Source organism: Peromyscus maniculatus, chromosome 7 (genome assembly GCF_049852395.1).
Source record: "Peromyscus maniculatus bairdii isolate BWxNUB_F1_BW_parent chromosome 7, HU_Pman_BW_mat_3.1, whole genome shotgun sequence".
Taxonomy (NCBI): Eukaryota; Metazoa; Chordata; class Mammalia; order Rodentia; family Cricetidae; genus Peromyscus; species Peromyscus maniculatus.
The window spans coordinates 90,137,747-90,160,706 of NC_134858.1; the positions used below are offsets into that span (position 1 = coordinate 90,137,747).

The 22,960-nt window shown below is 38.7% G+C and overlaps 1 protein-coding gene across 3 annotated transcripts in view; it reads left to right on the plus strand.

The window, feature by feature from the left end:
• The window catches only part of Plod2 (procollagen-lysine,2-oxoglutarate 5-dioxygenase 2), a 91,229-nt gene that overhangs the window by 40,833 nt on the left and 27,436 nt on the right, over nucleotides 1-22,960 (plus strand). For all 3 annotated transcript variants that reach the window (XM_042281438.2, XM_042281439.2, XM_076576827.1), the window contains exons 2-4: nucleotides 13,597-13,688; nucleotides 14,018-14,154; nucleotides 21,312-21,475. In XM_042281438.2, the coding sequence (XP_042137372.1) occupies nucleotides 13,597-13,688; nucleotides 14,018-14,154; nucleotides 21,312-21,475 (393 nt within the window). The remainder of the gene's footprint in view (nucleotides 1-13,596; nucleotides 13,689-14,017; nucleotides 14,155-21,311; nucleotides 21,476-22,960) is intronic.

The window sequence follows — 22,960 nt, forward strand, 5'->3', positions numbered from 1 at the left end:
ACTGCCTAAAATTTCAAAAACCCAATTTTCTTCCAATGTACACAGAAAACCCATTTTTTTTAAATGTGGAAAAAATTTGTCGTTTAAATAGTTTCCTTTATGACTTACCAAATCTGCGTAGAACAGTAGAAATCCGAGCGAATTTCAAAACAGCCACCTAGTGTCCTAGGTGTGAATCCAGAGAGAGAGAGAGAGAGAGAGAGAGAGAGAGAGAGAGAGAGAGAGACAGAAACAGAGAGACAGAGAGAAAGCAAAAGCGAAAGCGAAAGTGAAAGTGAAAGTGAAAGTGAAAGCGAAGTACGGGTAGCTGGCTAAAGCTTAAAGCCAGCCACTTGTTCCCTCTTGAGCCCAGTCAAGGCTTGGCTTTACAGCCAGGGGCCCTGTTTAGCAGGGCAGGCCTGAGCTGTTTGTAGCACTGGCTTTAAGCAAGCAGCTCACAGTCCAGCCTGAGCCCAAGCAGACCTGGGCCGGGGCTAGGGAGCTGGCTGCTCCGGCTAGGGAGCCAGCTGCTCGGGCTAGGGAGCCGGCCCCAAGCAGTTTTTAATGGATTCTTGTCACGTTGGGCGCCAGATGTAGATGTAACCAATCGTATTATTAAAATAAGAAACACAGAGCCAAGGTAAAAGAGAAAAGCCGAGAGGTCAGAGCTCAGAGATAAAATCTTACCTCCTGCAGTGCTCCTAGCTTCCCCGAGAGAGGGAGGTACTTCCTGTGTCCCTGTTTAAATAATCTTTCTGTTCTGCCTTCTCATTGGTTGTAAACCCAACCACATGACTGCCTCATCACTGCCTGTAAGTACCGCCCTCCAGGTCTTAAAGGCGTATGTCTCCAATACTGGCTGTATCCCTGAACACACAGAAATCTACCTAGCTCTTCTAACCACCACGCTCTTACTATGGCTCTAATAGCTCTGACCCCAGGGCAACTTTATTTATTAACATAAAATTAAAATAACATTTCAGTACAAATAAAATATCACCACATTAGCCCATTGAATTATTTCAAACACACCCAAGTTGGTTACTTTTCACATCCTTCACTGCTACTCACTGGTTCTGATCATGACCTATAGCCTAGAGTGTTCTTAATAGACCCTTTCCTAGCCAACGGTGCCTGAATTTATCCTTGCTTCTTTCAATGAAGCCAAGCAGTCCTGTTAACTTGAGTCAGATGATGAGAAAGCCCTATTGCATAGCACTAAGAGCATGGTTTCCAGAGCCAGATCATCTGGGCTCAAATTTGGGATTCTGTCACTTTAAATACATTTTACTTAGGGCAATGCATTTGATGTAAAATCAAGAGAGCATTGGTAGTTGGATATAATGAATAGTAGGTAAACACTATTAGTATCACTATTAGCAGGTAATAATCCTGGCAACTGTTATGTTATCCCTTTCTCCAAAATTCTGTTAGCTTCCCATGTCAAGGTTAAAATCTGTAGTGACCTGTGAGTCCCTCTGCAGTTCAGGAGCAGCTCTGAGTTTTGCATGTGTCATATCTTCCCTTGCTTGATGTCTTCTGGCCCTATGCATGCCTGTCTTGTCCTTCCCCAAACTAGAAGCCATGACACACTTGATATTGTTTCTTCTTACTAGAATGCTTCCCCACATAGCTGCATGGCTCACTGCCTCAGTATCAGCTCTCCTGCTCAATGTGCCAAGTGTGTGATTGCAGCAGCCATGACTCCCTGTGTTTCCTCTCCATGTCCCTTGGAGCAGAAAGCTGAAACATTGTGCTTTGTGTTTCCCCCCTGACAGCAGAGGTTGATTTGGTTTCTCTTCTACTCAGTCTGGAGTACTGAGCCTTTAAGATACTGTGTGCTACATGGTGGAACACAGCACATATTGAAGATCAAGTTCTGGCATCTTCAGAATGTGTATCCTCACTTGCAAACCTTACAGAGAGCATCCCCACCCCCAACCCCCACGGAGCCCGGTACTTCTCAGAGAGAGCTCTGCATGGTCTTTTTTATTTTGGCTTCCAGATGCCTTTACTCTCAGTAATGCATTTAACCATTTCTTTTCTTTTTGATGCAGAAGATGGGATTCTCGTGCCTCTATTTCTTATTATCTAAATCTTACCCGTCTTCAAGGCCCACCTACAGTTTATTTCTTCTGTGGAGTAATCCTGAATATTCCTCAGTTCCTCAGAATCCTTCAGTTCCTCCTCCTCTGTTTTGTTGCGTCTCGTTGTGGGTATTTGCTGGCATACTTAGGTCAGTAGTTGTATAATGTGACTCCCATTCAGCTTCATTGGTATCTCCTGATGTACAGAAGTTCATTCCTCAGCAGTTCCTTGTACACATTAATTGAGGAGCATTGTAACCCAGCATCTCTGTAGGCCTTGGATAGTTCTGACACAGGCTAATGTCTGAGAGCTAGTTGATAAGGACATTGTATGATGGAACAGACTGGCCATACCTGAGATTAAGGAACCAGTTGGTAAATCATTATTACTAGCACTGAGTTATCAGGGATTAGTAGTCCCTAGGAATGGAAGAAAAAAAGGGGAAATGGGGGCCCAGAACTACAGTATTGCAAGAAAGAATAACACGATAAAAGAATAACTGGGAGATATCCCGCAGGACAAAGGACAGTCAAGGAGATGAAAATCTGTCAGTGTTTACGTCTGTGGTTTAGACTGTCTTCTTCTGAGCACATATTGGATAATAGATGGTTAGCTGCCTCGCTTCCTGTGGGGTTCACAGTGGGCAGATTTTGAGAGTGGTAAGCCATGCCAAGGCTAAATATGGCACACATGGCCTCCTGTGATGGGTGAGTACCGTAGATTACAGCTTCAAGACTGGACTATGACAGAACTGGTAACTAACGGAAAAAGTGAAAGAAAAGGACCAACTTTGTGGAAGAACTTAAAATTGAAAAGCACATCATACACTGAGTAAGGGTGGTGTGCTCTTCAAGATAAGGTTAAATGGGATCAAGTGTAGGGATTGCTTCTTAGGGACAAGTTACATATATATCACTAAAGTCAACAAAGTGTCTTCTGGGAGTTGTGCATCAACTTAAACATTTCACTTGGAGACAGGCCATGTGTGCTATGTATCCTTGTATCTCTTTGGTACCTGAATAATGGATTGAATTAAATGCTTTGATTACCTACTGCTTATGAGTAGTCAGTTACCATACATATGTATTTACTGTATGATACTAAGTACTTTGCTTTCACTCACTGTTTATGACGAGGATAAACTATACTTCTTGAACACTGCTGTTGCTTTTCTAGCCTGCTGAAGGTTGAGATGGATACTTCCTAAACCATACCATGCCCACCTCATGGAATCAGAATGAAGTATGGTATCCTTTCAGCCAAGCTGTATATTTTTTTGCCTCATTTTTTTTTTTTTTTCTGATTTTGCTTTGCAGTCTCACTGTAAACCTGACCAGAAGCAGCCAGTAACAGTCATGCCACAGACTTGAGTGCTGTGCTCTCATGAAATTTACCCTGCCAAATAAATAAGTGCATTGTTTTAGAGTTCTGCCTCATTCAGATTTCCAGGACGCAGGCAGAACATAGTCAGAATATAACCAGAGTGGCCTCGAGCCCAATTTCCAGTAGTCTCTGCCACTGCCTGCAACTCCTGAGCATGGTCTTTACTGTGCATGTTTCTGTCAGCATTCCACAGCACTCCAGGTTTCTCTATGTTCCAGCTGGAAAGTCCTCCAAAAGCTGTTCCAAAGGGCTGTGAACTACATGGGCAGGTTTATCACACCCCAAGAACCCCGGTTCTCTATACCAGTTTTCTGAACTCATTCATTTTCTTGTTGCTGTGACACCATCCCTGACACATGCAGCTGAAGGGAAGATGACTTATGCCAGCTGGTGCTTTCAGAGGATGGCCGCCGTCGTGGCAGAGAAGGAATGGCAAGCAGGAGAGACTCCATCTGTGCTTGAGAGGGGGACTCGGTGACTGGGCACTTTGGGCTGACCAGGAAGCAGAGAATGCCCTGGAAGCAGGGCCAAGCCATTACTCTCAAAGGGTCACATCCAGGGTTTGGCTTTTTCCAGGCTAACCTTATCTCTTAAAGGCCCCAAATCCATGCCGACAGGTGAATACTAGCTGCTGTGTACCTTTGTGGGACACAGCAGATTCAAGTCATAATAAAATTGAACTTGGAATTTATTGTACAGATATAATATATATGCAAAATTATGTACATCATGATCAATTGAATCTTTTTAAATGTTCTTAAGGATAGCAGTGTTTTAGAAACAGCTTAACTAAGTCACCAACATAATGGTTAAATAACTTATGGTTTATGTAAACAATATAATGCTGTTGTGTTCTGTTTGAAAACAGCTCAAATACATGCAAAGCCTATGAAAGGAAAATATGAATTAGCATGTAGAGTGTGTTCATGTATAAGAATATGAAATACCCACTTGTGTGGTGCTGGGATCTCTGTAGAAGCAAGCAGCAAATCCAGTTTCTTTATTGTTTTGAATGCGACACTCAGATGTCTGAAAAGATATTTTAACTTCATCATTTAATCTAAAAGCTAGATTATAAGCCGGGCGGTGGTGGCGCATGCCTTTAATCCCAGCACTCGGGAGGCAGAGGCAGGCGGATCTCTGTGAGTTTGAGGCCAGCCTGGGCTACCAAATGAGTTCCAGGAAAGGCGCAAAAGCTACACAGAGAAACCCTGTCTCGAAAAACCAAAATAAATAAATAAATAAATAAATAAATAAATAAATAAATAAATAAATAAATAAATAAAAGCTAGATTATAAAGAAGGAAATAGCAGTCATATATGTATAATATTTTAAGTATTTTTTTTTTTAAATAACTTAATGTGCATGAGTGTTTTGCCTGAATGTGTGTCTGTGCACCACATCTGAGCCTGGTACCCACAGAGGCTAGAAGAGGGCATCAGAGCTGCTGGAACTGGAGTTACAGATGGTTTTGAGTCCCACCGTGTGGGTGCTAGGATCAAACCTGTGCTCTTAAGAGCCAGTGCTCTTAACCACTGGACCGTTGCTCCAGCCCTATGTGTATATGTTTAAAATCTTTGACTTGGCACAGTGAAGCTAGACTGTTTATTATAGATTCTGAAACACTCCAAAAACTGATAACTTTCCTAGTAAGATTAGAGTGTGATGTTTGTTACTATAGCATACAGATGATTTTCGTGATGACTGTAGTAATTCCACAGAGGCTGAATCTATAGTGGTGGCATTATGAGTCATTTGGGGGTTACCTTTATAGCACCAAATTGTCATCTAACATGCTAGTCTATATTTTTAGTGATCTCTTATATGGCAGCTTCTTCTGAATAATGTGAGTTGAAGTAACAAGAATGTGTTAGATTCTGACTTCCTGGAATTGATATGAAAACCTTACAGACAGAGTGAGGCTGAGCTGCTGCTTAATATAATTGAATTGTTTATACATAAAGGTATACAGCGTGGGCATCACCTGTTTCTATTTCTTAGGTTTGTTATGTTGAGAATTGAAGCCAGGCCACGAGCATGTTAAATAAGCACTCGAACTAAGGCAAAAAACATCATTCCCAGTCTGACAGGTCAACCCTTTAAAAATAATTCTGTAGTGTTCTCATAGAAATTCAGGATAGAAGAAACAGCTATTCAGTTGTAACTGAAGATGATAAATGAAGCTTAGGATGTTGTTTGCATCAAATTTCAGCAGCACATGTGTCTAGATATTTTTTAATTAGAACATTCTCTTAGAGCATGGTCTCTGAGGTCCAGCACAGCTCAAAGTGGCCTCTGTTGCAAGGCAGCTCTTACAAGTGTGTAAGCTGCTGGGAATGTATGTTGTCTTTATCTATGGCTTTTTTGTTTTAGTTCCTCAATAGTGCCCCTTGTACATGAGCATAGGGAATATTTTTAGTGCCTGTATAAAATACAGGATCAACAGTAACAGGTCAGATGTGTTTCAGTAAGCTACATAATCCCCTTCCAGATTTTAGGAAGTCTCTGATGAAGCATTTTGCCTGCAGATGTCTTACTCCATTCTGCTCAGAGAAAGTTCTCTTCTCTGGTACATCTTTCTGTTTCGGAGACTTGTTGATGCCTCTGAAGCCTTGGAATCGAACAATGTCTACTCCTTTTTTTGGTGGAGGGGCGGGTGGTTGGCTGCTCTCAGTTTTGTTGACATTGGAATTACATTTAGTGTTCACATTTGGAGATATTTGGAGATATCAAATATGCGGTCATAAATTCTGGAAAATTGCATTGTATCTGTTGTCTCTAAGGGATAGGACACAGCTTAGTTTTCTTATGTAGCTCATTTATTTTGGATATCTCTTCTCAGTCCTAGCATTGACACATCTTCCTCAAGTAATTACTCTTTTTTTCTATCACAGCCAGCTCTCTAAAATTATACAGAAAAAAACTTGTTTATTTTTCTCCCCTTTTAAATGAAATGAGTTACCACAAATGGTAGTTGATTCTTTTTTCCCTCTTATCCAAGTAGAAAGAACTTCTCAGCCCCCCAACTATTATTGTATGGCATTACTTCCAGATCTCTTACCACCCTGGTCAGACTCCACACAGTCAACACTTCTTATGTAACTTCTCAGTCTTGTCATTTTCATACCTGGAAGGAGTGTACATATGTCACCTGTCTTGTTAACATGACTGTTTCCTTTGCTTGCTTTGGCATGTATCGGCTGTTTTTGAGCCTGTGTTCAAGTTCACGAGGTTTTGTGGTTTTTTTGTTGTTGTTTTGTTTTTTTAATTTTTATTTTAAAAATTTAACTCTGGCTTGACTTGCTTGAATTGCCACCTCCTTTAGCATGATCATTCTTTGGTGTCTGGATTTTGTTTTCACATTATAAACTCCAGAAGGAATTTTTTGGATCTCTGTATCTAGTTTTTGGCTGCCAGCCAATCCTTGTGTAACTCGTATTTCCATGTTTCTGGGAAGGGATTAGTATGGATGTGGGGGAGTGGATGCCTTAATTTTTCTTCCCATTGTTGATCACATTGAGGTTGGGCTCTTTTAACATTCGAGTCTGCGTAATTGAAGAGAATCCGAAGTGTGGGCCTAGAGGAATGGTGAGGGAGTATCGATGTTGGTGAGGTGTTCTTACAAAGTAATTCTGAATGAGGTGTGGTTTGTAGAGATGAAATAAGTTATGTGGCTCATGTTTTATGAATCTTTTCCTTAAGCATGTGAATATTGTTGCAACAAGGGGATGAACTTATCTAAACTGGTCACTGGGTTATGGCCAGCTTTTGTCATTTTAATCTCTGTGGTCAGTGGTTGTTATCATTGATATAAAGTATATGTCCAATAATACTTTATATTAAAAATTACATCTTGCCAGGCGGTGATGGTGCACGCCTTTAATCCGAGCACTCAGCAGGCAGAACCAGGCGGATCTCTGTGAGTTCGAGTCCAGCCTGGTCTACAGAGCAAGATCCATAACAGGCACCAAAACTACAAAACCCTTTCTCGAAAAACAAAACAACAAACAAATAAAAATTACATCTCATAGTAGGATAGAGTTTTATGGTTTCATTCTTTACATATAATCATTTTTTACTATAAAATACACTAACTTTGATTTTATTTGCACTATGATTAATCTACTTGCATACTTGAAAATGTCTTTAAGCTTCCATAGGTTTGTGAAAGTTACTTTGTCTTCCAATCGCTATGTGGCTACCTACAATTTTTATATATATATATATATATATATATATATATATATATATATGTGTGTGTGTGTGTGTGTGTGTGTGTGTGTGTGTGTGTGTGTATATACATATATATAAATAATATTTTATATATATAATCAGAAATTAAATATATTATCATAAAAATGGTATGTAATGGAAAAATAGTACATCTAATACATGTTTTTAAGTTTTTAGTTCTCATATGTGTCCAGTTTAATTTGAAATAGGTCTATGAAAATGTGTTATAGTTTGAAGTGTTTGGGGAGAACCCTCATAATGGATGGTCTCAGTGATGTCTGCCACTTCGTGAAACTTTCAGCAGGTTGCCTTATCTGGTTCCAGAAGAGTTTCTCTGGCAGAAGGAACTTACTGCCTTATGCCTACGATAGATTATCATAAAGCCTTCTTTCAAATAGCTGGTGACAGCCACCCTTTCCTCCACAGTGTGCACACTGCTGCGGTCATCAGCTTGTCCTGGTTAGTCTGTGAATTGCCCACGTTTATAATAAGCAGGGTGTTGAGAAAGGGAAATGTATCCCAAATTTACCCTTAAATTGGTTACTACCTAGCTGCAGAATCCTAGGCAAGTCTTATTTTCTCTTGAGACTATTTTTTTTTCCTTGATAAGAACTGGCTTTGTTACTCTGTCCCTGAGATAATACTCACACTGATAGTAAATGACTGCCAATGAGTGACTAAGGCATGCTTACTTTCTGCATGGATTCTGGTCCTGGTGTCTATTTGCAGTCTTCTCTGGATTCCAAGTCTTGAACTGATGGACAGTCGTATCACATAGTTAATCAGTTGGCTTTGTTGAGGGTGTCAGGTCCTTCTTCCACTTAGCTCTCAGCGGTGCACCAGGAGGACTGGGGATTCAGCACTAGTTTTCCTCACATCTCTGAGTGTGTCAGAGTGTTACAAGCATGCAGCACTTGGAGATCCCTGGCGATCCACAGTTGGGTCTCCTAGGCTTCCCTGGTGAAGTCGAGTCAAATGGGTTTCCAGTTTCCCAGCACCCAGCATAAAGGAGATGTTTGTAACCTGGGTAGCCCATGGGTGGCTGAGTGCCTTGTTTTCACTGAGGACTGTGACATACTTAAGCTCCTTGCCATAATTACAAAACCCAGCAGAAAATCAGATGTTCAACAAAAACACACTGGACAACTTAGGTCCATTGAGAATAGTGTTGTCCCCTTGGAAATGCTGTAGAAAACAATTGGGAATCCAACTTTCCAAAGAGCACTGAGGACCAGCCCTTCAAGCAGGCCTTTTTGAAGAGGGAAGTCTCAGGCTTGCCCTCAGCTCTTTGAGCCTTTGCTAAATGAGACCACCTGAAATACTGGAAACAAATGGGTTTTACAGATTAACTCCTTGTTTTGCAAATAACTTGTTTGGTGATATTAGCTAAGTCACTTACCTGTTTAAATCTTACTCTCCTCATCTGTGAATTCCAGATAATGCTATATATTTATGTACACATATGCATTGATATATATTATCATTTGTCCCCAAATCCACTTAGTCAGAAATGTTTATACATGCAATATATACATGTATGAAAAATTTTCTTGTACTCCACTATATGTGCAATTTTATACTTTTATATGTCAATTGAAAATAAATTTAAAATGTTTATTAATTAACTCCTAAATACTATGAAAAACCTGGTGGTCTAGTTAATGACTGAGGACATCTTGACTTTTTGGAATACAATCTAGTTGGAGAGAATTTGGTCATAAATTTTAACTGTTCTAATGAATTTGTAATTGCAGTTTCTGGAAAGTGTTGGAAGAGAGCTGGAGAGTGTAAAAACAGTATGTGCTCTTAACTGATGAGTCATCTCTCCTGCCCTTAAGTTGAGTTCTTGAATTGGTTGTTGAAGGTTTTTGGTTCCCATCAGCACTTTGTTCATCTTTCTCTGCTTTTAATTAATAAGGTTCATTTTTCCTAATAGTGATGCTGAAATGCACATGAGAAGGCAGCTATCTGTGGGTAATAGTAGAACGCACCTGCCTTTAAGAGAGTTGTATACATTTTGTATTGATTATTAGGAACAGTACAGAAGCAATAAGGCTCTTTATTTGTCATATGATTGATAGTGTCACTTGAGTTTTTTTTTTATTGAGTTTACTAACATTTTTACCTTCCTAATGGTCTTGCTGAATTATGAGTCCTATTAAGGATGATAAATTTCATGTTATTAATTTATACTAGTAATGGTAAATAACGATCTGTCCAGTCAAATCTCTGAGCTTGTATCAGTTTTTGATTTATGTAGAAAAGATAGTTTAAAATCATTATAGAAAATGAGTTCCTTATAAAGTATTCTCTTTGTCTTCCTAAGGTCTGGTGCTCTGTTTTAATGTGAACTATAAATAGTGACTGACTAAATCATTAGTCAATGAAGCCATGTTCAAAATATTAAAAGGGAAGTTGATTCATATTTATTTAGTTTTTGTGTTTACATGTGTGAGTATATTGTTTATGTTTGTGTTCATATGTGTGTACATGTGAAGACATAGTCATGGCACAGCATTCCAGTATAGAGGTCAGAGAACAACCTTGGGGTGTAGGTCTTCACCCTTCCACTTTGATCAAGTCTGGGTCTTGGGCTAGAGAGGTGGCTCAGAAGTTAAGAGCACTGGGTGCTCTTACAGAGAACTTGGGTTCTATTTTCAGCATCCACACAGCAGCTGACAACTGTCTGTAACTCCATTTCCAGGGGACTCAACACCTTCTTCAGGCATTCACAGGCACCAGGCACCCATGTGCAGATAAAGCACCCATACAAAGAAAATAGAAATAAAAAAATCTTTAACACAATGGATTGTGTTAAAGCTGGATGCCATCACCACTGCATACGGCCTGCTGGCCAAGAGCTTCTGCAGATTCTCCTGTCTATGCCTGTGTCTCCCCTGCAGGGCATGCTGGGGTTAATAAACCCTTTTGCTGCTGCTGCACCCAGCCTTCCTTGGATTCCAGACATCCAGCTCAGGTGGTCAGCCTTGCCCATCTCTCCAGCCCTGGAAAATTTTGTTCTTTAAAAATAATAATTTAAAAATATCTTTAAAGATACCTTTACTCAATATCTTAGTTACTGTTCTGTTGCTATGAAGATTTGACCAAGGCAAATCTTACAAAAGAAAACATTTAGTTAGGGACTTGCTTACAGTTTTAGATAATCCATAATCATCATGGTGGGAAGCAGAAAGGCATGGAGCTGGAGCAGTAGCTGAGAGCTTTACAACCTGATATTCTGGCAGCAGGGGGTGATGGGGCAGGGGCTAGAGGGAGCAGGGAGATAGACAACAGACAAACTGACAGACAGAGACAGAGAGACAAAGACAGACATTGGGCCAGGCATGGGCTTTTGAAATTTCAGAGCCCACCCCAATGACACTTCCTCCACAACTCTTTTTTTTTTTTTTTTTTTTTTTTTTTTTTTCGAGACAGGGTTTCTCTGTGTAGTTTTGCGCCTTTCCTGGAGCTCACTTGGTAGCCCAGGCTGGCCTCGAACTCACAGCGATCCACCTGGCTCTGCCTCCCGAGTGCTGGGATTAAAGGCGTGCGCCACCACCGCCCGGCCCTCCACAACTCTTAATCCTTCCCAAACTGTTCCATGTCCTGGTGACTAAACATTCAAATATGCATGAGCCTATGGTGGCCATTCTCATTCAAACCACCACTCAGATCCTCAGATCATCACATCATTAATTAATAGATGGCTTTATTTTATTTGCAACATTTATTTATTGAACCATAAATGTTGTAAGATACACTTCTTTTTTAACAGAAATCTAAAAATGCATTATTTATCTTGATGGAAATGGTTTTTCTTTTGGTTTAGATAATGAATGTTTATTTTACCTGCATTATACTTATTTTCTATAGTGAATTATTTTTAGAACTTGAGATGAAGAATTACCTTAGTTTACCAACAGATGCCTATGTTCCATAAATCCCATGACTAAAGATTGTGTATGACTTAGGGGGCATGCAGGACCTTTTCAGTTTTCTTATATCTCTAGGCCATGGAGAATTAAGTGGGATAGCCTGGTGCTTATAATGTTGAGATGTTAGTTTGACTGTTTTTGTTTATGACTGCTCCTAATTGTGGAAACAAATGCCCCCACTCTTTTTTTTTTTTTCTTCTTTCTTTCTGGTTTATTTCTATCTATTACAAATGTATAAAAAACCCTCCATCAATGCTGCTGTTAGCAGCAGAACCTTGAGAAATATACCTTTGGTTTGCCTCAGAAAAGGAACACATATTGCACTGTAAAGTTTATAAAATTGGCGCAAAACATTGTGATAATGTTACAATACCAGTTTTAAGAGTTCAGTGACTAATGGGGAGCCGATGGGATACATGCAGAACTGTGAAAGCGATCTCACTTAGCCAGCTGTACACGTAGACTGTAAATCTACATTCAGATCATTTCTGAACTAAGACTATCATCTCAGTTTATCTGTTGAGGTCAACCAGGAAACCCTAGAATATACCTTGATTTTTGCAAAAAACAAAATAGGGGGAGGGGTTTCTTCAGCATTTCAGTCCACGAGTAACAGTATCCTAACAGGCAAAGTGTTCTCTCACTGTCAACATAGAATGAACTGCTGCTGGAGGTCAACTTGGGTTTTAATTTACATTAGCACTTACATGCATAGTAGTCCAAGTTGTTGACCTCATGACTTTAAAAAGTAACTCTAAAAAAGTAAAATGGCCCTTCTTGGAAGACTAAAGAAAGACATCCAGCCACAGTTGTAAAAAGTCTCATCAAAACAATATACCCTTTTATGAATTACGCCTCAATTAAAAAAAAAAAGTAGCCCCAAATAAGAAGCAGCTCTGAAAAAGAAAATATAACTTAAGATATTTGAAAAAATACTTGCAGCTTGATCTGCACTGACAATGATTGTCGAAGCCTAGAATTCAACATTTACAAATTCTCATTCACACACACAAAACACACTATTATCACACAACTTGTGTCTTGAGAGAATCTTCTGCTTTTTAAATCTTTGGCCTCCCAGTCAATCCCAAGTTCAACCAACTTTAACTAAAACTTTACTCAGAATTTCACCAAGCTTTTCACCCACGTATCTTTTGTGCTTGCTAGGGAAGATATATCTTTTATGAATTTTCTAGCGTCCTTTTGTATGATAAATATTACCCATCTGTCTACAGTAGTTTTTATAGATGTTTGTTAATAGGTCCTTAGTCTGCCTGCCTCTGTTAAGAGGTACTATACTAAATTAGAGGAAAGCTGCTATAAAAGGGCACTAAGCCTCCGTATTTACTGATGGCATTGCTAGCATTGCTGATTTTTGTCCAAATTACTGTTTAAGAAACTAAGTAATAAATGTGTGATACACATGTGATGCCTTTTAAGACTTTAGTACAAGATTTTATGAGTAGGAGGAAAAGTAAGACTTTTTCTACAATCTGCTTTCAATTTGTTAAGTTTATTTTAGAGGATTAGAATTAGTCTTGCAGTTAGGTCAACGAGTGTCACTATCGAGTAGATGGAGTCTCCAGGAGATCACTTGAAATTATGCTTCAAAGCTGGCATGGTCAATAGGTAACAGTGCGGCTTGGTAATGAGGTCATAGCTACAAAAGTTTAACCCTTACAAGTAAAATAGGCATTTTGTGAAAGCTTTTCTCCTGTATTTGAAATCTCTAGTCAGAACTTGTTTTTCCTGACCCACTAATGAACTTTATTTACCATTAAAATAATTTCTTACTACATGGCTTCATCATTGGAAAACTCATCCGAAATGCCTGTTTTTCCAGTTATTCTTTGTTTAGTCTTATCTAAATTAACTAATCAAAAGCATTCTCATGAGATTATGAAGTTTGTAATCACTATAGAGAGTTATGGAGTGATAGTGTTTAATTTTTTATAAAAACTTTTTATGTCTTCACAGATAAATTATTAGTCATAACTGTAGCAACAAAAGAAAATGATGGATTCCACCGATTTATAAATTCAGCCAAGTATTTCAATTATACTGTAAAGGTATGATATATCTTTGAATCTTTGGATTTGTTAGAAGGCTAGAAGGTTTCTTCATTTAAGTCTGAAAAACAAGAATAAGATAATATGAGAAATACGTTCTGAGTCTACTTCTATTGGTTAGAGTGAACTTTTGAAATGTTGAGAATGGTATGCTAGTGGTGGGTGGCATTGAAGAATTATGACCTGCTCATGCATTAATTTCCTATTCTCTAGCATTGTGCTTTAATTAGAAATAAATAGTGGGTTACTGTATAAGTTTCTGTTGACATTTTTATTCTATTATTACCACTGGCATTTTTCTCAGGATGACATCTTGATTTCATTCATAGGTTCTTGGTCAAGGGCAAGAGTGGAGAGGTGGAGATGGGATGAATAGTATTGGAGGGGGCCAGAAGGTGAGGCTAATGAAAGAAGCCGTGGCCCAGTATGCCAGTCAAGAGGATCTGGTGATCTTGTTTACTGAATGGTAAGAGAAATATTCTGTGGGGTTTTCAGTCTGTATTATATTACATTTAAAGATTGAAATTTATAACTGAAGTTTGAATGTTGAATTATTTTACTGACAAAGGATCATTATTATAATAAGTATGTTTTCCCCAGTTATAACTGTTTCTCTAATAAGTGATCTCTGTTTCTAAGCCCAAACTTAAAAGCCTGATTGCTTTATACCCAATTTTTTCATTAGCAAGAATTTTTCTTCTGTGTAAAATAAATTTATTATGCATGAAAAATCACAATCTGGGCCAATATTGTAATATACTAAAGGTGAGGAGTTATAATAAGAACTAATGTGAAAAAAGACCTAGTTTAACATTTTGGTGAAATTCATTTTAGTCTTGAGTTAAAGTGTGATAGAGTTCATACTTGAGTATACAACTGAGGGGACGGCCGAATGGGTTCTGTTTAACTATGAACAAAAGTATCTTGTAAAGTTATAAATATAAGGGCGATATGAGACCCTGTGCTGCCAAGAACAAAGAACCTTTCGGGCATAAATTTCTTTGCATTTATTTGCTTTTGAGCTTAAGCTGAAATCCAAAGGGCTACAGACCCAAAGCGTGCATTCTACCATTGAGCCATCCCCGTAGTTCACAAATACCATTTTGTATATTGCCTTATTCTCCTAATTAGTTTGAAATATCTCAGATCTTTCCTTAACTTCTTAGGTATTTTTAGAAACACCAAGTTGTGCCATATTCCGTTCTTCGTATCTTCTTTTTTCATTTTTATGGTGTTGATTCTGATCATTCATTTTAAATCCTGTTGAATTCTCCTCATTGGTGTGAGAAAGCCATCTTAAATTTTTTTTTTCTTTTCAATTTCCAAATGCAAAGACACATTAATTGCAGATGAAAATAAAGGTGTTGGTTCTTCAGCAAAGCTATAGTTGAGGATGGCCTAAGCTTTGACATAAAAGTCGAAATAATGATAGCTAAGTGCCATCGACACTTAAAACTTTCATGCTTAACACTTGATGTCTTCCAAATAAAAACTTTCTTATATGTACCTTTTGCAAGATGCATTGTGATATGGCAGATGTGGTGTAGCTTGTGCACTGTGAATTTTTCTACGTTGTTATATATATATCATATATATATATATATATATATATATATATATGGTATCTAGATTAAATGTTGAGCACAGATTTCTTGTACTGACCTCACTGAACTTGAACCTGACACAAGCAAATTGAGATTTTGCTTATAGGCAGGTAATCTGTGAACAGGCAACCTCATAGAAGCTAGTGTTGATTTTAAGGTTCCTGAGCCTCTGAGTTTGGGGAACTTGGTTTTCTCTGCGCCTCCCTTCGCAACCTCCTTCTTTCCCTATCCGTAAGATTTCGTCTTGGAGAGTTTGCAGTGTGAGAAGCCCAGCTGTTTCTGACAGACGGGAGAGGGGCATTACAAGACGCCCATAGCCTGGGGCAAGTCAGTATTGTTCAGTTGGATTGTGTTCAAGACTCAGCTTCATAGAAAATACAAGCGTATTTAAGGAAGGTCCGGTGTTCCTAGGTGCTGTCAGGGTTAGCCATGTGTCGGTTGGCCAGCTAGATACTCCCGAGAGCAAAGCTTTAAAAGCAATACCTGTAGTTTTACCTAGAAAAGCAGGTTTATTTGATGATGCCCCCTCCCTGGCAGTAGTGACAGCTTGAGTGTGCAGACACGAAGGAGTTTGTCATTAGTGATAGGCAGCATTCCATTTTATTAGGAAAGAAGCAAAACACACTGTGGTCCCCTGTTTCTGTACTGTGTAACTTTCTATTTTCCAGGAAAGACTGAAATTGTTAGATGTTCCTTTAAATTTAGCTCCCTGTCGTCCACTCATTGGTGTAAATGTGCTAAAAATTAAGTAGGAAATGGGTGTGTTTTCCTCTTTCACGCTGTCTATATATTCTTGTCAATTTTCCCTGGCTTTAGTCAGTATAGTTGTGGCCATGGAAGAGTGAGGGTCTACAAAGGCTTTGTCAGCATGTGATTGCAGGTGTTTGTCATAGGTGACAGCTGTGACTCTGTGTGTGTGTGTGTGTGTGTGTGTGTGTGTGTGTGTGTCTATGTGTGTTGCAGGTACTAAAGGTTCCATAGTGTTGCATTAGGGTTTATCTCTGGAAATACCAAAATGTATCTGAGGGGAGACTTGAGACACAAAGTTTTCAGATGTGGGCCTGCATCTGTTTTATTCTGTGACTTTATTTCAGCCTGTCACTTATAGCTAATGGTTCAGATGATTGTAATTTCTGTTTAATTCTATGCATGTGATGATAAGTAAAATATTGGATTAGGGAGGAATAAAAAAGTTACAGGAGACTTATGTGGCTTTTCTCCTTGGCTACCCAGTAGCCTTTACCTCTTGTTTAGATACAATATAATTCATTTATTGGCTGAATCACTCATTTGTTCAAGAGACATTTACTGAATTTCTTCAAGATCCTCAGCTGAGGGCCTGTACAGATGGTAAAATCATGAGTCCATCTTATAAAGGAAAAGATGTAGCCTGGTTTAAGAGAGGCATTTTTTGACTAGGTGCATAAAATAGAAGGAATATTGGGTGAGTAAGGAGAAGGAAAGGCTAATGAAAGGTAGCTGGAAAGAAATGATATTTTCCTGCCATGTTGATGTCTGGAGGAGTTGACATTGGAAATGGGCCTTGAAGGCAAATGGCTTGGACCCAGTTAGAAAACACATGTTGAGTAGATGCGCGTTATGATAACACACTTGATCCCACATGAAAGAACTGAGGTTGGCTTCTGAATAGGATAGTACATGGAGATTATTTGTGTGCGCCTGAATTTACATTTTATTCTATAGGACAGGTATCCATAAGCGGGTCTTATGTGCCCAAACATTGTTCTGTAACTCGGGATCTGCATTTGCTTAGGTCTTGTGACTGCTTTTGTACTAACCTAGCAGAATTAAATTTTTTGACCAAGTCTATGTGTCCTTCAGAGTCCAAACTGTCTTCTACAGGCCAGTGTAAATATTCAGTGACTCTTATTTTAGGCCACAGCTAGAAACTACTGATTGATTCAGGGGTGTGGTACCTCAAGAGACTATCTGAGCCAGGAGTGTGTATGGCAGAGGGTGGTAGATCCCTGGGAGGGTGCCTGTGTAGCCTGTGGGGTCTATAAGCCAATCAGGGTCATTGTCTTCTGGGAGAGGAGTTGAATAGTAGATGTAAGGTAGAATCAGTAAGACAAGGCGCATCGATTTTGATGGAAGCTGTCATGAAGAGGGCCGTCCAGGATGAAGGATGGAATTTCTTCCAGTCTGGGTAACTGTGATTGAAGGAACCGGAGAAATAACACAGAAGGACAAACACTCATAAAATCCCAATGACCTGTTGGAGATAGAACTGTGACATGTCTGGGTTCAGTATTATGGGTTTTGCAGGACTTGGGGCTATTTACCTTGCTTAAATGTGGAAAGTTTTATTTTATTCTTCATGTTTAAAGGGACTGAGTTCCTGTGAGAATTATTTTTATGACCCCTGTGCATTCATTTTTAAAGAATTTTTTTTTTTTGCATTTTTGTGGTTCAAATAATTTTAAGTAGAAAAACTTTGGTTTTGAGAAGTTTTAAATAGGCTCAAAGACATTTTCTGAGGAATTTAAACAGAAATGACACCTGCTAGAATAAATGGGGAAAATGTCACCATCCTTACCTTTTTAGCTGTGTGTGGTGGCACCTGCCAGAAATGCCAGCACTTGAGAGGTGAAGGGAGAGGGATCACGAGTTCAGGGCTGGCCTGTACTTCATAGTGTGTTCTTCGCTTGCCTGGGCTACATAAGATCCTTTCTCAAAAAAAGGAAATATTTTATATTTTTAGCCAATGTAATATTCTCACTTGAGTTGTATGAAAATGATTTCCTTTTCTTGTGCTTTAAAAGAATTGCATTTTAAAAGTAATGTTTTTTTTTTTTTTTTTTTTTTTTTTTTTTTTTTTTTGGTTTTTTTTTGGTTTTTCGAGACAGGGTTTCTCTGTGTAGCTTTGCGCCTTTCCTGGAACTCACTTGGTAGCCCAGGCTAGCCTCGAACTCACAAAGATCCACCTGGCTCTGCCTCCTGAGTGCTGGGATTAAAGGCGTGCGCCACCACCGCCCGGCTTAAAAGTAATGTTTATAAAGTGCTAAATTATCAAATTAAACATCATACTTTCTCCTTTTATAAAATATTGGCTTCATTAATAGTCTGAGATACAGTAATATCTTTGTCCTTCACTACAATTTCGAAGATGAAAACATTCACTTTCAAATGGCATCTGTGACTTTTTGGGGCTGTGCTGGGGACCAAACCTTGCCAGCCTTCCTTCTCCTTAGGCCAGTGCTGTACCTGGAGTTACACTCCCAACCTCTCTCGTAACTTTTAGGTATATGGTGCTCCTTACAAATTTTCTAAGGTTAGGTTATAAACCATGGTTCTGGGACCTACCAAGCTATATTTTTTACTGTTTTCAGAAACTGTCTTGGCCTCCTATGAGGCTCACTGTATACCTCCCTCAGAGTTTGAGTTTTTGGCCTCATCTTTGGTCTTATTTTCTCTCTCCACGTCTCCCACCCCCCTCTTTCTTTCTCGTTCTCTCTCTCTCTCTCTCTCTCTCTCTCTCTCTCTCTCTCTCTCTCTCTCTCTCTCACACACACACACACACACACACACACACACACACACACACACACTTCACAAGTACTTTGGAATAAAACAAGTATGTTAAAGGTAAGATTGGTGAAGTCAGTTATACTGAAAAGTGTATTTTTTTGTTTTCTAAATCAAGGTAGTTTGTTTAATTTTAAATAAACATATCAAAAAGTGAATTTTGAGATGTCAGTCAGAATAATTTTATTGAGATTTGAAGCTTATTGTTTAAAAATACTCATATCTTTAGAGCTTATTTTACACTCATGCTTACACTGACTTTTCCTATGTCCATTTCCTAAGCAGTCCCTCCTCCAGCTAATAACCAGAGGCTACTGTGTTTGCTTATGTATGCAGTGCTTCTAGTGTGCAAGCAAATGTTATTTAACAGCATTTATAGACACTTTCCTTCTGCTTTACAACTGAGAAATTAAACCAGATTAAATAACTCGTTTGGTACTCTGATGGCTGGCAGCAAAGCTGGGCTCAGCCTGCAACTGGCAGCCTTCCATACATGATGTGATAGACTTTTTGACTATGCTCTTAGTAGTGCTAATAGCATCTCGCCTATTGATTCTGAAAAGAAAAAAAAAATTCCACTATGTACCTATGTATCTGCAATCTTTCTGTATTAGTCTGCCTATCTAGATATTCATGAACAAATTTAATTATGAAGTACAATATTTCAGAGTAGAAATAAAAGTAACTGATAAAATTTAAATTTTCTAGATTGATTTCAAGTGAAAAGAAATGAACTGATTTCAACATTGCTTTCAGCTATTACTAAAGAATGAGGAGGTATCAAGAGTGGTGGATTGTACGAATAATTTCAGTCCTAGGGGGTTGAGCTAGGAGGATTTCAAGTTTAGGAACAGTCTGGGCTATATAATGAGACTCTTGTCTCAAAATAAATTAGTAAATACCAGTTTTGTTTAGCATAATTCCAGAATTTAATTGTGGAATTAAACTCATTTTTGAGTCAGTTGGTCTATATTGTAAAGATATAGCATGTGTTTTCACCAGTCAGCACTGCTCCCAGTGCAGAGGACAGAGCAGGGTGGTGTGGGCAGTGTCCTTTTCAAAGGACAGGACCTGGTGGTGATGCAACCTACTTCCTCTACACTATGCTGGATAGAGTGAGTCGTGTGGCATGTCTTTCCTCATAGTACTTTCTAAGCAGGATGGCCATGTGCTCAACTTACACATGAGCCTTGCCACTGTTAAAGGGACAGGGATGGTCTCTGCCAAGAGCCTAATGGAGAACGTAAACTTACAGTAGTTTTGCTAAAAGTTACTCTAAATATTTTTTGGCTTTTAAAAAATATATCGTAGAGATAAGTGATAATGTGTTATATTTTGAAAAAACAATATAAATACATTAAACTATCCATTACTAAATCTTACATGTGCATCTCCAGTAAATACAGATGGAGAGCATAGATGGATCAGCTGTGTACTTCCTGACAGGTCCTCACAGTGCATCTAAGTGTTAGCTAAGGAGCCCTTGGCAGAAGTCAGGATCATGAGCTTGCCCTTCAAGTTTGGTACCTAAGATAACCATTCTCTTAGTGTCCTGCAGGCATTTGACTTTCAGGTACACTGATGTAAAAACAAATACAGGTAAATTTGAGGTTGTAATAAGCCGGGACTTTTCTGCGGAGAGTTTACATTCCTCATAGAGGTTTTTACAGTTAATTTTCTGTTACATTGTGATTCAGTGAGTTAGCTCTGAACAAATAAAGTCCAGGGGAAAAATGTGGTCAAACATTAGACCTCAAATTATATTAACTTTTACCTTGATTCAAATTTATAGAGCTTTAAAAAGATGAATATGCCTGAATAAGATTCCATAATACATAGTATATCAGTTATTAAATGTGCACTGATGCCTATGTGAGACATTTGTCAAAACCAGTTTTTCAGAGATAATAATAGATTGGTACACATATCACTGAAATATTTGACTGTTAAGATGAAAACTTTTATGTTTATGCCTGTGCCGTTAATTATATGAATTGTAACATTTGCACACTGACTTTACAATTTTTATTGTATGTTATAATGAAAATTAGGACATGTTTGTATTTCATTTGTGAATACGTAGTAAAAGCAAAATCAAATGTAGTTCATATGTGAGTTGAGTTGGAAAGAGATTGATGTGTTCTTTAAACAGCTGTGTTAATTCTAGGATTCTAAATTCTTGTGTTTTTGTTTTTTTGTTTTTTTGTTTTTTGTTTTTGTTTTTTGTTTTTCGAGACAGGGTTTCTCTGTGTAGCTTTGCGCCTTTCCTGGAACTCACTTGGTAGCCCAGGCTGGCCTCGAACTCACAGAGATCCACCTGCCTCTGCCTCTCGAGTGCTGGGATTAAAGGTGTGCGCCACCACCGCCCGGCAATTCTTGTGTTTTTAAGGAATTTTTTATTTGCGGGGGAGAGGTTGTATGCTTGAATTCTGAACCATGCATTTTAAAGCATGTTTGTTTCTTTTTTAAACAGTTTTGATGTTGTATTTGCTGGTGGGCCTGAAGAACTACTAAGAAAGTTCCAAAAGATGAATCACAAAATCGTCTTTGCAGCCGACGGGATTCTATGGCCAGATAAGCGGCTGGCAGACAAGTACCCTGTAGTGCACATTGGGAAACGCTACCTGAATTCAGGAGGTATGAATGATGCTGTGAATGAGGAATGAATGAGGCTGTGCCAGCCTCACAACCATGATCTTGCTGTGAAGTATTCTGAGAGCTCATGTACAGTTTAGAGCTGAACAATCATCCCCGTGTCATACCCATGTATCTAGGCCGTGCGGATGTCTGAGCTTCCATGTTGCAAGTGAGAAGTCATGTCTTCTGATTACCATTTATTGAAAGGTTTTGGGTCAGGATATTAAGTTTAATAAGCTTACTTTGAAAAAGTTCATGTTTAATCTGTAATCACATGATTAAAAATAGCCACTTGTTAATGTGATCTGTTTTAAAATATATTGTGTTGAATTACTTGTTTTGACTTTTGTAGCCAAAATTTTAAATAATGTCTGAGTGTATAGCAGTATTACATTCTCTATGTGAGTCACCACAGAATAAATAACCATGATCATACACACTTCTCTAATGATAAATGAAAATTGGACCTTGGGCATATTGTGACTGCACTGTGTTTCCCTTGAACTGTAAACACACAGACAGAAGGCATAACCATGTAGGATGGAGGACTTGTGTTCTGTGTAGGAATAACGTGTGAAAACCATACTTTTGGTTTCCAGTGAGTGAGTTGATTTAGTATATAAAAGCAAAAATAAAAGAGAAAGTTGCAGATAGAAACATCAGACATCAAATTAGCCATTTATAATATGTAGCAGTAGCCTGGCTGAGACCTCAATTAGACCTCAAATTATATTAACTTTTACCTTGATTCAAATTTATAGAGCTTTAAAAAGATGAATATGCCTGAATAAGATTCCATAATACATAGTATATCAGTTATTAAATGTGCACCGATGCCTATGTGAGACATTTGTCAAAACCAGTTTTTCAGAGATAATAATAGATTGGTACACATATCACTGAAATATTTGACTGTTAAGATGAAAACTTTTATGTTTATGCCTGTGCCATTAATTATATGAATTGTAACATTTGCACACTGACTTTACACTGTCAAATCAAAACTTAGGGCATCCAGCAGAAGTCGGCTGGGGGAGATGCAGTGGGGCAGGGTTCCTGAGAATCCCTCCCTCAGTGAGCTGGCTTCCTGTTTCCACTGTCCTGTGTTATGGGAGAAACAGTAGTAACCAGTGTTGGAAATACTTCACCTTCAAGCTGTTCAATTAAACAGTGTGTTTACTGCCTTAGCTGTTAACTGGTTTTCCTGTTTCAGAGTCAGGGGTCAGCCTGGCCCAGGACATGGTTTTGTAGACACTTGACATGAACATGCTTGAATCTGACACGAGGGGGCTCTTAGCTGTTCAACAAGCTTAAATAGAACTTGGCAATTTACCAATATAGTGTATATTATAGCATGGCAGAGAGATAAGTTAGGTCCAGTTGCAAGCCATATTGGGAAATGGATGTTTGAATTGATAGTGGATCCTGTTCAGACAGCTCCGTAAATGCTGTTTGAGGTAAGCATGTGTGGGTTGCAGACATCGC